This window comes from Rhinoderma darwinii, chromosome 11 (genome assembly GCF_050947455.1).
Source record: "Rhinoderma darwinii isolate aRhiDar2 chromosome 11, aRhiDar2.hap1, whole genome shotgun sequence".
Classification (NCBI taxonomy): domain Eukaryota; kingdom Metazoa; phylum Chordata; class Amphibia; order Anura; family Rhinodermatidae; genus Rhinoderma; species Rhinoderma darwinii.
The window spans coordinates 99,014,551-99,030,868 of NC_134697.1; the positions used below are offsets into that span (position 1 = coordinate 99,014,551).

At 43.4% G+C, this 16,318-nt stretch overlaps 1 protein-coding gene across 1 annotated transcript in view; it reads right to left on the reverse strand.

The window, feature by feature from the left end:
• Positions 1-6,865: 6,865 nt before the first annotated feature.
• LOC142663507 (uncharacterized) overlaps positions 6,866-16,318 on the reverse strand; it is a 258,612-nt gene continuing 249,159 nt past the window's right edge. The window contains exons 5-7 of the mRNA XM_075842222.1: positions 16,097-16,209; positions 14,927-14,999; positions 6,866-8,178 (exon numbers count right to left, since the gene is read on the reverse strand). Coding sequence (XP_075698337.1) covers positions 7,247-8,178; positions 14,927-14,999; positions 16,097-16,209 — 1,118 coding nt within the window. The 3' untranslated portion in view covers positions 6,866-7,246. The remainder of the gene's footprint in view (positions 8,179-14,926; positions 15,000-16,096; positions 16,210-16,318) is intronic.

Genomic DNA, 16,318 nt, shown 5'->3' on the forward strand with positions numbered 1-16,318 from the left:
ATATCCCATAACAGCCTGGACATGCTGGGAGTTGTAGTCCTCTCCTCTTATACTTCCTCCTGTAATGTCCTCTGATATCTTATAATAACAGCCTGGACATGCTGGGAGTTGTAGTTCTCTCCTCTTATACCTCCTCCTGTAATGTCCACTGATATCCCATAATAACAGCCTGGACATGCTGAGAGTTGTAGTTCTCTCCTCTTATACCTCCTCCTGTAATGTCCTCTGATATCCCATAATAACAGCCTGGACATGCTGGAGGTTGTAGTTCTCTCCTCTTATACTTCCTCCTGTAATGTCCTTTGATATCCCATAATAACAGCCTGGACATGCTGGGAGTTGTAGTCCTCTCCTCTCATATCTCCTCCTGTAATGTCCTCTGATATCACATAATAACAGCCTGGACATGCTGAGAGTTGTAGTTCTCTCCTCTTATACCTCCTCCCTGTAATATCCTCTGATATCACATAATAACAGCCTGGACATGCTGAGAGTTGTAGTTCTCTCCTCTTATACATCCTTCTGTAATGTCCTCTGATATCCCATAATAACATCCTGGACATGCTGAGAGTTGTAGTTCTCTCCTCTTATACCTCCTCCTGTAATGTCCTCTGATATCCCATAGTAACAGCCTGGACATGCTGAGAGTTGTAGTTCTCTCCTATTATACCTCCTTTCTTATTGTCCTCTGATATCCCATAATAACAGCCTGGACATTGTTACATACTGTTTCTGAATAATACCACCAGATTATTACCACATGGTGGATACCAGTTCTACAGCGGCGCTCTGTAGACCATATAAGTGATTATAGTAACATAATTATAGTTACATCCAGTGCCTCACAGGTTACATCTTCTCAGATTGGAGACGTTCACTTTTCGCATTTTGTATATAACCTAAACCATTATAGAGACTTCTTCCAGTCACGACTTAGCACCGTTTGTTGGCCAGAAATTTTTGGCTCTTTGCTTTTCCAGCACACTCCCTACCATTCCTCATTTGCTGTATCTGCCATCTTGTACAGTGCTGTACTTCAGAAATAATGGCGTTATAACTATAGTTACCTAACCTAAAAAATGTCCACACAGACAGCACCCCTCAAAACAATAGTACCAGATAGATTGTGCCCCATAAATAATGGTGCCAAAAAGATAGTATCCAAATTGTGCTCTAGACGGTAAGGCTGGGTTCACACGACCTATTTCCAGACGTAAACCAGGCGTATTATGCCTCGTTTTACGTCTGAAAATACTTCGCCAATACGTCGGCAAACATCTGCCCATTCATTTGAATGGGTTTGCCGACGTACTGTGCCGACGACCTGTCATTTACGCGTCGTCGTTTGACAGCTGTCAAACGACGACGCGGAAAATGACAGCCGCGTCAAAGAAGTGCAGGACACTTATATACATTATATGCAGGACTCTTCTTTGAAACGTAATTTGAGCCGTTCTTCATTGAATTCAATGAAGAACAGCTCAAATGATCGGCCGTCAAAGACGCCTCGCATAATGCGAGGAGGAGCTTTTACGTCTGAAACGACGCAGCTGTTTTCTCCTGAAAAGAGGTAAAAGCCAGTTCTCGTGTGCACATACCCTAATAGTGAACCACACAGTAAAGTGCCCGCTTTTGTGCTCCACAATGTAATGGTGCCACCTTTTGTACCCCACACAGCAATAATGATCTTCTGACTGCCCACAGAGTAATATTGCCCCCCTGTGCTCCCACACAGTAATAAAGCCCCTGTAATGTCCGTGGCTGCGGGCTGTCAGCTCCAACCCACCCCCCCCGTCACAGCCACGAGTCGGCAAGCGCTTGCCCCAGCCTCCTCAGGAGACGCCAGCACTCGCATCCACTCACCTCCTCAGGCGGATCCCGTAGGGTGCACGCTCATGCCAGCTCTTAAAGGGGCAGCGCGCGCATCGCAACTTGTGATGAACTTTGACCCGTGAGTATCCTGGACTATAAGAGGGGTCCAGACCCCTAGTTCTACGCCTGAGCATTGTTGTTGTTCACTAGTTTGTCTATGTGATGGCCTCCTAGTGTGTTACCTGTACCTGTTCCCGTACCTGTTCCTAGCATTCGATACCTTCCTGGTTTAGCACTGTGCTGTGCCAAAGTCGTGCTGTGCTGTATCCACGTCTGACCTGCTTCACCTCGCCTGACGTCCGCCTGCTACCTGGTGCCAGCCGAGCCTGTCTTGCTGCTGTCTACATTGCCTAAGGTACCCTTTTCTGGACTATAGACTTTACACCATACCTGTTTGGCCGGCTACGCGGTACGGCCCAGTGGGTCCACACCCCGGCTCGTGACAGCCCCTTTTGTGCCCCAAATAGTAATAATGCCCACCACTGAGCCAACTACACAGTAATAATGCCCAGTTTGTGCCCTCCAGGATAGTAATTATACCCCCTTTATGCTCTCAACCCAGTAATAATGGCCCATTTGTGCCCAACACACAGTAAAAAGGTCCCCTTTAGTGCCCCCTACAAATTATTAATGCCCTTTTTTAGCCCCAAACCAGTAATAACTAACCATTTTTGTGTCGTCGTCCGCACAATGCCCAAGGCAAATTCGAGGATTGTTAGAGAGACTTAAGGCCCTTTTATACCAGCCAATAATCGGCCGATGCAGCGAGCACCGATCAGCGAGACATCGTTGATCGGCGCTGGTTTGCTCCTGTCAAAGGGAGCTATGGATGGGGCTACTCTGATCACTCGTCCCCATACATTATTATCATGTCGGCAGCGCGTCACCCTGTTTACACACCAAGATGTGCTGCCGACAACCAGAATATTTTACTTTTTTAAAACGATACGATCAGCAGATGATCCAGCATTTGCTTGTGCATCTGTTCACTGCACTGTTTACACTGAGCAATTACCGGCAACGAGCGTTCTATGAACGCTCGTTGCCCATTAATCGCCCAGTGTAAAACCTACTTTGGCGGATACAGTAGTCCACATTTCCTGCCCATTTTACCGGTGTATAAATGTGACAGACACGGGTGATCTTAGTGATCGAGTTAAAGAATCTTTACTAGAAATTCACTTCTCTTGGAGACAGAAATCCTACAATGTTACCCATGTATATAACACAGTTTTTTTTCAACAAAAACTTTTTACACTCATTGGCGTTGATGACTTTAACTTTTGCCAACTCGGAACTCCACAGCTAAAATTCTGTAAATACGGTTGACCGACTGTTGCGGTAATTCCACCCGTATCTCAGGAACAACAGGCCCTCTTTCCATTACAAGAGGGTGGAAGAGTCTCTCCCTGATCACCTTAAAACGGCCAACCCGTGGCACCAAGATTCTCAACCTTTCACACCATCTGGTGGGTCTCCACCCTCCTCTCATAGACGTGCGACTACGTGCCTACGATTGCGTGTCTTGGAGGCCTCTGCCCTACAGAACCTGGGACCTTCCACAACATGGAGCCCGTAAATAACTCTGCCCTGACCCCATAATACCCATCCCCTAAGGAGGTTATCTTGCTATTAAAGATTTCCGCACAAGAGGAAGTCATCACCATCCATTCACACAAAAATAAATATGAATACATCAATGAAAACTGTTTTTGCCTCTTACACATCCCCAGGTTTAAACAGTTGCCATCCCCAGGATCTCAGCATCAAACAAATCAATGTTTTAATGCTCCAACAAGGTGGGTCAATCTTCCACTTGCTACATCGTCCATGCAGTGCTGACGCCTTATGGGAGCATTCCCCTCAATCTCAATGTCTCCTGCTATAGCATTCCATTCGGGCTTGACCTGGTTCAGATCCGGCCTTTTTCTCTGGGGAGGATCCACCGCATGTCCCTCCAGTCCCATAAATCCCATTGCAGCCCACAGTTGCTTGCAGTATGATCGCCGACGTAGCTATGATGAAACTCGTATTCCCTACACCGATCTAGTGGTGAGAAGGGGCCAAACGTAGTGACAGATTCCCTTTAATGCTAGGCACCTCTCGCTATGAGTATGTATATAACTGGTCTGATTTATGATGCGTTCCATTTTAGTACGTTTTATTGTAATTTTATCACGCATTTTTATTACGTACTATTCCATTGTTTGTCTTCTTTTACGTTTTTAACTTTGTCCTATAAGTCGCCATTGACCAAGGTAGCTCTATCCATGCATAAAGTAGTGCTCTTCGTAAGATGTTCACCATGCCTTCTACCGTATGTGCAAGGGACCACTCTGTTCCCAAAATGTGAAAGATATTCTCTTGATTCGCCACACGTAATGCCAGCGCCAGGAAACATCCAACGTTATATATATCTAACCAATGCAATGAGCCTGGTTTAAGAACAATGCTGAATTGGAGAACACATGTGATGCTTCATATTACGTTTTTTTTTAACTGTATATATCATACATTGAGGCGCCGTTTGTTTTTTTACTCTTTGATGTATATGCAAAAGCAGGAACAAATGCTCAGAGTCTACATGGATTAGACCCTGGCCCCCAAAAAAACGCCAAAGCTGGGATTCCATGGCTTTCTGGGTTAACAGACTGAAGTGGTGGCCAGACTGGAAGTTGCCCTGTCATGGTGCAAGTGTCTTTTCATAATCCCAAAGCACAAATATTTATCCAATTCTAGCATGAAGAGAAAAACTTTTAGAAATTCAATCAAATAAAAAGAAATAATAAAGATATAAAAAGTTGGACTTAATGGCCTATGTAAATATGTAAGAGAGCAGAGGCGATATTCTAATTATAAAATAGATAGATTAACCTGGCATCTGCCTTCATGATGGATTCAACCATCCAGATTATTTAATGGAATACCAATCACAATGAGTTACAGTAGCCTCGACTAGTCCTTAAGGCCTCATGCACACTTCGTCGTGCGGCCGCTAAAGACGGATCCGTGAAACACGGACCGCATACGGATGGCTTCCATGTGCAGTCCGTTGTTTCACGGACCAAATGAATGAAAGGGCCGAGACTGTTCTCACAAAAAAAGGACAGGTTGTAACGCCCATGGCCACGGACTGTCGGGATTACTCACCCCCCGACGGCCGCAGCCATGGATCTGTTAGCGCTAGCCCGTATCTCCTCCTCAGGAGACGCCAGCGCTCACTTCTGCTTCATTCCGCTGTGTCCCGTAGGGCACATGAAGAAAATCTGCAATTAGTCCATTCTCACCCTGGACTATAAGAAGGGCCCTGCCCCTTCCTTCGTTGCCTGAGTGTTGTTGTATTTACCCGTGTCAGTCTTTGCAAATGGTCCTTTAGTGTTTTCCAGTTCCCAGTGTTCCTGCTAACTGTATCCTGTATCCCGTGCTACCGTGGCCTTAGAGAGTTGGAGTCACGTTGTGCCACCGATCACGTCTGCTGTACTACATCTCGCCTGGTGTCTGCTGCCAAGGTCCCATCTTAGCCTAACCATCGCTACTGTCTGAACTACCACAGGTACCCTTACGCGGACTATAGACATTGACTTGGTACTCTGTTTGGCCAGCTGCTATCCCGCTACGGCCCAGTGGGTCCACATACCCACACATCGTGATACAGGTCCTATACATGCCCATTTTTGACGGAACGGCCACACGGTTCTGTTAAAAGAACAAAAGTGTGCATGGCCCCAGTGAAATGAATGTGTCAGAGTGCTATCAGTTAAAAAAGCAGAGCGCACCCTGAAGAAAATGAGGCATGAGGCCTTAACTGTGAATTCAGTGACAATTGTGCTATGCCGATGATGTTTTGGCCATTTTGCCGTGGAACGCGGGTGCTCTGTGTCCCTTCTATCAGATTGTGAAACATAATTACAGATGTCCTAGTGTTGGAAATACGTACCTGTCAACCTCTTCATAAGATCTACACACCTTATATCATACTGTTTGAGTTGTAATATAACACCTTCTTTTAAATGAAAATGGACATAGTCGCGATGTGGAGTAATACTTCTATTTATTTAATTCCTGAACTGTAACATTTTATGAAAAAAAAAAATCCATCCAAATATTTTTTTTCGGTTTCAACTCAAGATAAGGGATCCATAAATACCTGCTATTGCTTAGCATATACTTTTGGTCGATCCCAGGGATTTCCCTTTTGAAGTAGATGTCTGCAACCTTGAGTCAGTTTTAAGTAAACACATAATGGTTGTTCTTCGAAGAAACAAAACATTAGGATGATGACCTCTCTTGGAAACAGAAATGTAAAGAAAGAGCCAGTATGAGGAACCCAAGAGCATTTTCTGTTTAATACGATTTTGTTCTTCTGTGGATGGTTAAGGTTCTCACATCTGTGACGAGAATCTGTTCCGAGCCTCCGTCGCCAATTCCACCAGATTTGACAGATTAGTGCATGCAGCTCTATTCTTCACGTCCACACAACTAACACCATGACGGAAGCCCAACAGTGAGGTCCATCGACCATTGGCGATATGTGTTGTACGTTGGATCTGGCAGTGCGTCATGGCTTATGTTATAAAGGGAACCACTGTGGCGATGTGAACAGAGCCTTAAATGTATAATGGTGATAAAGAGAAACTACAAATTACTTTGATAATGAAACAACACCTTCAAGGAATCGGTCATGTCACATTGATTACCATTTTTACAATATTATGCTGGCCCCAATTTCAGTTCTTCCACGTCACGTGGTGGCCGCAAACCCCATTCTTCTGTAGGGTCCGGGGAACGGTCTAAACGATTCTATTAAATCCGATCAACCCTGAAATTTCTGCTTGGCACACAGTAAGAACATAGCCTTAATGACCTGAAAGATACGGCCTAATCTTCAGGTATATCACATATGTTGTATTAAAAAAATACCTTCTCCACTGAGTAAGTCTCTTATGTCCAACCAGACTGGATTTCTGTATAAAGCATGTCTTACTGTAAAGTTCTTAAACTCCAGAGGTGTAACTAGGCTTTTGTTCAGCCGATGCAACAAAATCTCCATTCTCCAACGCCTCGAACAGGGTCAAGATTTGAGGATCTTCAATAGAAAGAATACGGGAAAATTTTTCATGCACTACCAATTGTATCATCTACGCAAAACATGTTGGGGGGGCTTGAGGACCATAGTTGAGAACGATTTTATTTTCCCCTGTGTGAACTATCCGATGTTGAACTAGATTTAATTTATTGATATAACCTATCCTACATAACAGAAACATCGATTCTCCTGTGCGTGTATTTCCCACATACTCAACATGAAAGCTGCCTACCATGTCTGAAGTTTTCTCATGAGTCTCTGGATACGAGAGTGTAAAATGTTTCAACTCTATGTTTTTTCCCCTGCGTGAATTCGTTGATGATTAACCAGATCTGTTTTCTTGGTAAAACATTTCCCACAGTCTGAACATACTAAAGATTTCTCACCTGTGTGAATTTGATGATGAGTAATGAGATACGATTTCCGGGTAAAACATTTCCCACATTCTGAGCAGGAATATGGTTTCTCCCCTTTGTGAATTTGCTGATGACTAACCAGATATGATTTTTGGGTGAAACATTTTCCACATTCTTGGCATGAAAATGCTTTTTCCCGTGTGTGAGTTCTCAGATGCTTATTAAGGACTGATTTCAAGATAAAACATTTCCCACACTCAGAACATGAAAACGGCTTCACCCCTGTGTGAGTTTTCAAATGTTCAACAAGATGCGCTCTTCGGAAGAAACATTTCCCACATTCTGAACAGGAGTATGGTTTCTCCCCTGTGTGAGTTCTCTGATGACACACAAGATCTAATTTCTCATTAAAACATTTCCCACATTCTGAACAGGAGTATGGCTTCTCTCCGGTGTGAATTCTCAGATGTTTCACAAGAGATGATTTTGCTGTAAAATGTTTCCCACATTCTGGACACAGAAATGTATTTATGCTTTTGTGCTTTTTCGGCTTATTCAGAAGTGAGTTTTTTGCGTAAAACGTCCCATCCTCCAAATAAGATCCAGTATAAGACAGAATCGAGTCTCTACATGGAAAAAGATTTGATTTCTGCATGAAATACTGCTCACATTCAGAACATGGAAATGTCTTTTTCTCTCTAGGATCTGTACTTTGTGAAACAGTCTGGGATTGACCGGGAGACGGTTCATTCAAATTACATTGATCAGATGATAGAACATTGTTGTGAAGTCGTGGATGTACACTTCGGGAGATAGGATTTTCTGTCGGTAAATCTTGTGTGACATTACTTGTGTGTCCATCAGCTGGGGGGAAAAAAACATCATACAAATTCTTTTTTTCAAAAGATACAATATAATACATGAAACAACATTCTGTACAGTCATAGGCCTATGTCAGCTAGTTGGTGCTCTGCCTGTGGCTGATCACCTATGATTAATTAAACCGGCTCAGAACTACCACACCTTGCCTGAGCAACAGGGCTCTTTGGATCCTGTCGATTTGTGAAGTTGGTGTTTTTCTTTGCCATCTTGGATTTGACCAGGACATTTTCCAGACTCTCACTTGGGATCGCTGTCTGGCCCGCATCTGTCTTAGGCTTATACGCACAAGCGTATCCATGTAGTGGCCACCACCGCACCTCACTCTCCTCCACTCATACTCACCTCTTCACGGTACCGCACCATTCACTCCAGGCTGCGGTCTCCGTCCACACAGTACCAGCTTTGCTACATCCGTTATTCCTGGTCCTACTGAGGACAACTCACACTACTAGTTACTTAACTCTCTGCACCTGCTGTCCTTGCCACTGGAGTAGCAGCATGAACTGATTGGTCATCTTCAGCACCTGTTGCTTTCCTATATAAAGCTCTCAGCTTGACTTTGCCAGAGCAATAATGTCGCTCCCTCTTAGTCAGGTTCTGTGTTTGCGGTTATTGATCTATTGGACTGTATCATCGATTATTCTTGTTTGTATTTCCTACCTACAGACCCTGGAACGTGACCCCTACTATTCTTCAGTACCACTGCCTACAACTACCGCTACGGATCCGCACTCAAGACTGTACACCTAAATAGTAAGTGCGCCATTTGTCACTTCTATTCCGTTGGTTATTTATCGGCTGTTGTATCGGGAGGAGACTATTTCAGGGGTTCAGCGATCAGGGGATTCCTCGCCCTGAAGACCAATATTATTACTCTGCTGTATTGGACGGAGACATCACAATCCGATTGAGTCCTTTTTTCATGCATACGACACTCCATGTTGCATTAGTGTGGTTTCCGCGTGTAATCAGTTTTTTTCGTCCGTGCTTCTCCTTTGCAAGCGCTACCTGGTTTTGCTTTTTTTTTCATTGCATTTCTTTAGCAACTGATGCATGAAAAATGGACAGCAACACGGATGTCGTCCATGTGCTGTCTATATTTTTCACTCACCCATACACTTAAATAGGAAAGCCTGATCCACAAAAACAGACTACAAGAGGACATGCAGTGAGTTTCACGTAACGAAAACACAGATGTGTGAATTGCAATGGTCAGTTTGCTGTCAGTTGTTAAAATGGCAGCACAAGGATAAGAAACACGTTCGTGACAGCTCTGACCTTGGATTCAAACGACCAAGCTTTTTGTTTTTTTATCGATTCTGGTACCTTACCTCAGAAATACCATCTGCAAGTCATCAGTGTTTGCATTTTGAAACTACTCCAGCGAGGCAACCTGGGGATACCCTGCATAAAGTCCAAAAGGTCAAGGGTGTTTGAACGTGAAGATTGAAAAATCCCTTAGACTCAGTGGAGGCCTGACCGTAACAACTATAGGGTCTCGTGGGTGGTGGAGGAATAATGGTCTGGGACAGTTTTTTATGGTTTGAGCTCATATTTTCATTGAACAGAAATAACACTTCAGCCTAGTGACATTCGAGACAATTATGATCTTCAAAATTCAGAACAAGGTTAGACTTTTTTCTGTTTCAGCACAACAATGCCCCACAAGTGAGGTCCATAAAACAAGTCTCCTGAGTTAGGTGCAGAAGAACTTAACTTGCTTGCATAAAGCCCAACCTCTAAACAACTAGAAGATGAACCAGAATGACATCTGTGAACCCAGTTGGAACAATAGCCCTGGGTATCGGCTATAGTAATGCCAGCAGGGGGCAGTTGAACCCTCCTGGTCACCAAGGGATTTGACTTGGGGCTACTACAGGGAGTGGAGTCTATGGGATGTGGAGTTTGCTGCCAGGGAACGCCAAATCGCTTCCCCCCAGAGTAGTCTCCCTTGGTGACGGCTGACATTGGAGAAGACAAAGTAATAACTGTAGCTATGGGTCTGGGCATGCAGCAGAGGTTCAACATGGCTAAACATAGCGAAAGGTGTGGGCAGGTGTCAGAGGATCAACATGATAAACGTAGAAATAGATCAGGGCAGGCGGCAGACACGGATGGTCAAAAACAGGCAGAGGGACGGTACACAGGAATACAGCAATACAGAGGCAGGAGAACAAGGAACACGAGGTACTCTAACAACGAAATTGCTCTGGCAAGGACTACCAGAGCAGGAGGACCTTATACAGCAGATCAGGTGGTTGTTTAAAATTTGGTGAGCGCTGGCCCTATATGAATACCATGGTCAGCATGTGCGCTAGGACCCAATGGAACACGTCGCCGGCTGGAGCAGCATGGGAGAGGACGTAGAGGAGGTGTAGGTAAATGGCATGGACTGTGGAGTGTGATAGTACCCCCCCATTACACCCACACCTCTTAAGCTTGTGTGTATGCTTCCTATAAAAATGTCTGTGAGGAAAGGTGGGGCATGAATGCTTTCTATTGGTTCCCAAGATCTCTCCTCAGGGCCAAAACCCTTCTGATCAACAAGAAGGAGCAGGAGTTTTCCTCTGAAGTCTTTTAGAATCCAGAATCCTAGAGAAGAGGAAGCAGCAGTAGGAGACTTTTTACAAAAATGATCCAGTATGAGTGGCTTGAGAAGATACGTGAAAAGATTGGAAATGCTGAATGATTGCGGAAGACAAAGGCTATGAGACAGGACTGATTTGTCTCAAGACGACATAGCGACCCAAACATAAAGAAATGAGTTTAATAACATGGAGTTGTTAAACGAATGTGCTAAGAAGACTTAACCTCCAGGACGAAATTGAGGAGGTCTTTTGTCCGCGTTCTTCTTAAAGTGATTAACAGCTTTGACAATAGCCTCCTTCACCTCTTGTCATATGCGTCATGAACATAACATGAACATGCTGATGGGATCTCAGACAATGTTGGGACAGGTAGAAGAACGTTCAGATGTTGCTCATAGACCAGAAAGAAAGGGAAAAATTGCGTAAATTCCCTAGTATGATTATTACAACATGCTCAGGAAATCCATGCAAACGGAATATGTGTTTGATGAAGTGGGCAGCCAGATATTTAGCAGAAGTCTTGTGAGAAGAATGAAATGGGCCATCTTCCAAAAAATAGTCAACCACAACCCGGAAGAACAGGGTAGAACAGTAATGAAGTCCATGGCAATGTGTGTCCAATGAGAATCTGGTACTGGCAATGGATAAATCAACCCAGCGGGTCTAAGATGGTAACATTTATTTTGAACCCAGAATGTGCAAGCGGCATCAAAGTCTTTAAAATCCCGGAACATGGAGGGCCACCAGTAGTGACGAGATATAAGAACAAATGTTTTCCTGACTCATGGATGTCCGGAGAACTTGGAGAAATGACCACAATGAAGAACTTGCTTTTGTATACTGGGAGGAACAAAAGTCTTTCCGGGAGAAATGTTGACAACTTCTGCAGGTGCCACAGACAAAATATGACTAGGATCGATGATAAATTGAGGTTCAGGATCTTCATAATCTGAATCAAAAGAATGAGACAAGGCATCAGCCTTCGCGTTTCTGTCAGCAGGGCAATAGTGAAGGAAAAAGCCGAATTGTGAGAACAACAAGGCCCAACGTGCTTGACGAGGATTTAGACGGTGTGCCATTTGTAAATACAAGTTCTTGTGGTCAGTATAAATTGCGATGGGATGAAGTGCTCCTTCCAATAGATGTCTTACCCTAACTCCTCCAAAGCTGACTTCATGGACAACAGTTCACGGTCTCCGATTCCATAATTCTTTTCTGCAGGAGAGGCGGCCTTGGAGGAGAATCCGCAGGGGACGTTTTTCCCATTATCTTTTTTCTCTACTCTTACAGAAGAAGCATCCGTTTGTAAGATAAATGGTTTACTTGGATCTGGCCTATGTAATACAGAGGCAGAGGAGAAGGCCTGTTGGCACTTAAGAAATGCTGATTTAGGTTCCAGTGTTTAGTTTTTTGCGTTGACCTACGTTTTGGTGAGCGCCAGGATTGGTGCCACTAAAGAACAGAAATGTGGTATGAACTGTCGAAAGTAATTGGCAAATTCTAGAAAACGTTGAATTGATTTGAGTCATTGAGGATGTGGCCACTTTAAAACTGCAGACAACTTGGCTGGATCCTTTTGGAGTCCCTGATCAGAGATTACGTATCCAAGGAAAGGCAAGCTGGACCTCTCAAAGAGCCATTTTTCAAGCTTGGCATAGAGGTGACTATCTCTTAGCCGTTGGAGAAAGAGACGTTTTTGCTTATGATGGGTATAACGATCTGGGAAATAAACAAGATTATCACCCAGATAAACAACACAGCAATATACAAGGTCACGAAATATATCATTTACAAATTCTCGACAGACTGCAGGAGTATTACTAAGACCAAAAGGCATAACCAGATCCTCAAAATGACCATCTCTCAGGTTGAATGCAGTTTTCCACTCATCACCCCTCATGAATATGAATGAGTCTAATTTAGTAAAAATGTTGTCTCCTTGTAGACCGTCAATGGCAGTGGATTTTGTTTTCTACCGTGATCTCGATTAGGCCACGATAATCAAAACAAGGCTTTACAGTCCTGTCTTTTTTCTCAACATAGAAAAACCCAGCTCCAGCTGGTGAAGAAGACTTGTGTATGAAACCATTCACCATTTTTTCCTTAACATATTGAGACACAGCTTCAGTCTCAGGAACAGACGAGGGGTATAACTTTCCCTGAGGACGTGTAGAAATAGGCACCAAGTGAATGGCACAGTTATACGATCTATGAGGAGGAAGGGTCTCTGCTTGAAGTTTTCAGAAAACATCCGCATAGCTGGCATAAGGTTTCGGTAACCCCTCCAGGGGAGATTCCATAACTCAAGGCGTGAGAGGATGAATGACTGGCAGACATTGCGAATGATAGGTTTCACCCCAACAGGTAATTTGAGCAGTAGTCCAATCTATGGCGGGTGAATGTTTCTGAAGCCAGGGCAGACGCAGAAGTAGAGGACTGATGGAAGTTTGCAGCACATAGAATGAAATTGTCTCAGGGTGGAGTGCTCCCACTTGCATGGAAATAGGTTCAGTGACTTGGTGGACAGCCTCAGAAAATAAATTTCCCATCCACAGAAGGGATTCTATCAATCCAATTGGAGTACTGGGATCTTGTAGTGAGTAACCAGGGAGTGGCAGACAAAATTCCCTGCAATGTAGAGAAATAATGGCACAGCGAAGGAAACTCCAGCAGTAGATTTAGTGAGAGGTATCTTCTGAGAGGCAAATTTACTGCCTAGGGTAGTCTCTCCCACTTGCCTCAGGCGTTGGAGTTTCCCGGTCTCATTGGACAGTTGTTCAGAAAATGTGTTTTACTGCCACAGTAAAGGCACAGGTTGTTGGTGCATTATCTAATATGTTCCTCAGTGGAAAATTTAATTCTAACATCTTGGGTTTGTCCGGAGAACCTGTTGTGGATGCAAGAAGAGGTCTTAAAATGTTGGTGCCAATCTAGGTACCTGACTGTCATGATCCATTTCTCATAGTCTCTCACAGAACGGTATGCCAATATGGGTTGCCAATGAAATTAACTCATCCAAAGAGGTTGGAAGATCTCGGTCATGGATGTGGGGTATGTGGACCCATTGAGCCGCTCCACCGTAGTGGAGTAGCAGCTGGTCAAACGAGAGTCAATATTAGTCTTTAGGATGAGAGTACCTGGATAGCTGGCTTGTTCTGGATAATGGAACTGGTCTCGAATACAGGACACGGTAACTGTAGTCACGGACACTTCACTTAACACAAGACCGAACAGGGATAATAAAGACGTCTCGGACAGTTGACTTGGCACGGACACTGGACACGGATACTGAAGTCGTCATAGACATTGGACTTGACACCGAACACTGGATATAGGATACAAGATACAGGACAACGCTTGGGAACATTTGCAGACCAACACAGGATTAGACAGAAAAAAGAGCTTTGTTGTTCCATTGTAGTGCCAGCGTAAACCTTCCTTGTCAGCAAGGGACTTGACTTTGGGCCAGTCGAGGGAGCGGAGTCTAAGGGAACGCAGAGTAGTATCCCTTTGGCATGGCTAACGTTGGAGAAGGCAGAGTAATAACCGTAGCTGTAGGTATGGGCAGCCGGCAGAGGTTCAACATGGTTTAACTTAGAGAAAGCTCTGGGCAGACGGCAGAGGATCAACGCAGTGAATGTAGAAATCGGTCAGGGCAGGCACAGATGGTCAAAAACAGGAAGAAGATGGTACATAAGAATACAGTAAGACAGAGGCAGCAGAAAAGGGAAAACTAGAAACACAAGGTACTCTAGCAACCAGAGCAGGAGGACCTTCGATAGCAGATCAGGTGGGAGATTAAAATTTGACACCCGCTGGCCCTATCAGAATACAATGCTCAGCGCGTGAGCTAGGACCCAGTGATGAGAATTCCTGCAGCCACATTCCATATTAATCTCCATATTAATGTACTTATGTACTTCAAATTGCATGGGTAATCTGATCGTAGTGCAGGGCAAAATCTGTAATTGGAATTTACTCGACAAGCTGACATTTTTAATAGTTGTTGCAGTCAAAACGAATAAAAACTTGGCAAACAAATAAAACAAGTATGACGAGGAGGAAACAGAGTAATATGGCTGGTCATTTGTGGCTGAACATGGGTAAGGTCTGGGTATCAATATTTTGTGGTCACCACTCACCTGGGCTGATATCTGCACCAATTTTATCTTCCTTACACAGATGTTCAACTTTAATGACAATCAGATCTTCTCCCTGTTTACCGGGTACAGAGATAATGTACAAATCAGCAAACACGAGGTCTAGAAGAAACTTTTAAACACATAATGGCCTCCTTTTCAACTTTTTACAGCAGTTGTTAACCCCTTAAGCCAACATGACGTACATATTACTGAACCTGCAAAAAACAAATGCTGTAAAAAATGTATAGAAACGCAAGAATTGCTGTTTTTTTGGTCAATTTAGCCCTGAAAAAACATAATAAAAAAATTGTAGAAAAAAAAACTCCAAAATCTACATCTCACCCCGGGAAAGCTCGCTGAGCTACTCTGTTTCCGTAACTCCCATAGAAGTCAATAGTAGTTACGGAAACAGCGTAGCTCAGCAAATTACGCTGTTTCCGTAACTCATCCATGTATTGCAGTGTATTGTACAAGCGATCGAATGATCGCTGGTTCAAGTCCCCTATAGAAACTAATAAAGTGTGTAAAAAAAAAAAAAATTACAAACATTTTCAGGAGTGCAAAAAAATATTAAGTAAAAAAAAAAAAGTCACCTTTTCCCATTTTTCCCCAAGCACAATGTAAAAAAATTTCATTAAATTTAAAAAAATTGGTATCGCTACATCTGTAAAAGTACAAAACTATTACAATATAACATTTGACTCACACAGTGAATGGCGTAAAACAAAAACAAAAAGTAAAACCCCAGAATCGTTGTTTTTTTCGTCACCATAGCGCTAAAAAAATGAAATAAAGAGTGATAATAAAATCGTATTTTTCCTTCCCTTTTCCCGTCCCTTGGTTGAACTTGATGGACATGTGTCTTTTTTCAGCTGTACTAACTATGTAACTATGTATGTACCAAAAAAATGGTGCCAATAAAAACTACAGCTCGCCCCGCGAAAAACTAAGCCCTCACACCGCTCAAACGATGGAAAAATATAAAAGTCATGGTTCTCAGAATGTGGTGAAACTCAACAAACTTCTTTAACAAATATTTTTTTCTTTGTAAAAGAAGTAAAATATTCAATTTTTTCCCATTATCTGTTGTCTAAAATCTGGGTGCGTCTTATAGTCTGAAAAATACGGTAAGTTCTACAGGTCACATAGAAAAGATCTAGTTCCTCAGACCTCAGTTCCATCTTCCTGATCGTCCTGAAGGTCATTGTGATCTTCCTCTGGACAATCCTCGGGATACAGAGGACTGAGACATCTCGCCGGTGGGTTTCTCTTACTGGATCCATCTGTAGGAAACGCACAGTGACTGAATATATGTGTGCACATGTGGTTGTAAAAGAGAGAGAGAAGTTTTGAGTGTCATCTAGATACTCCCATCATCTGATCATCAAACGC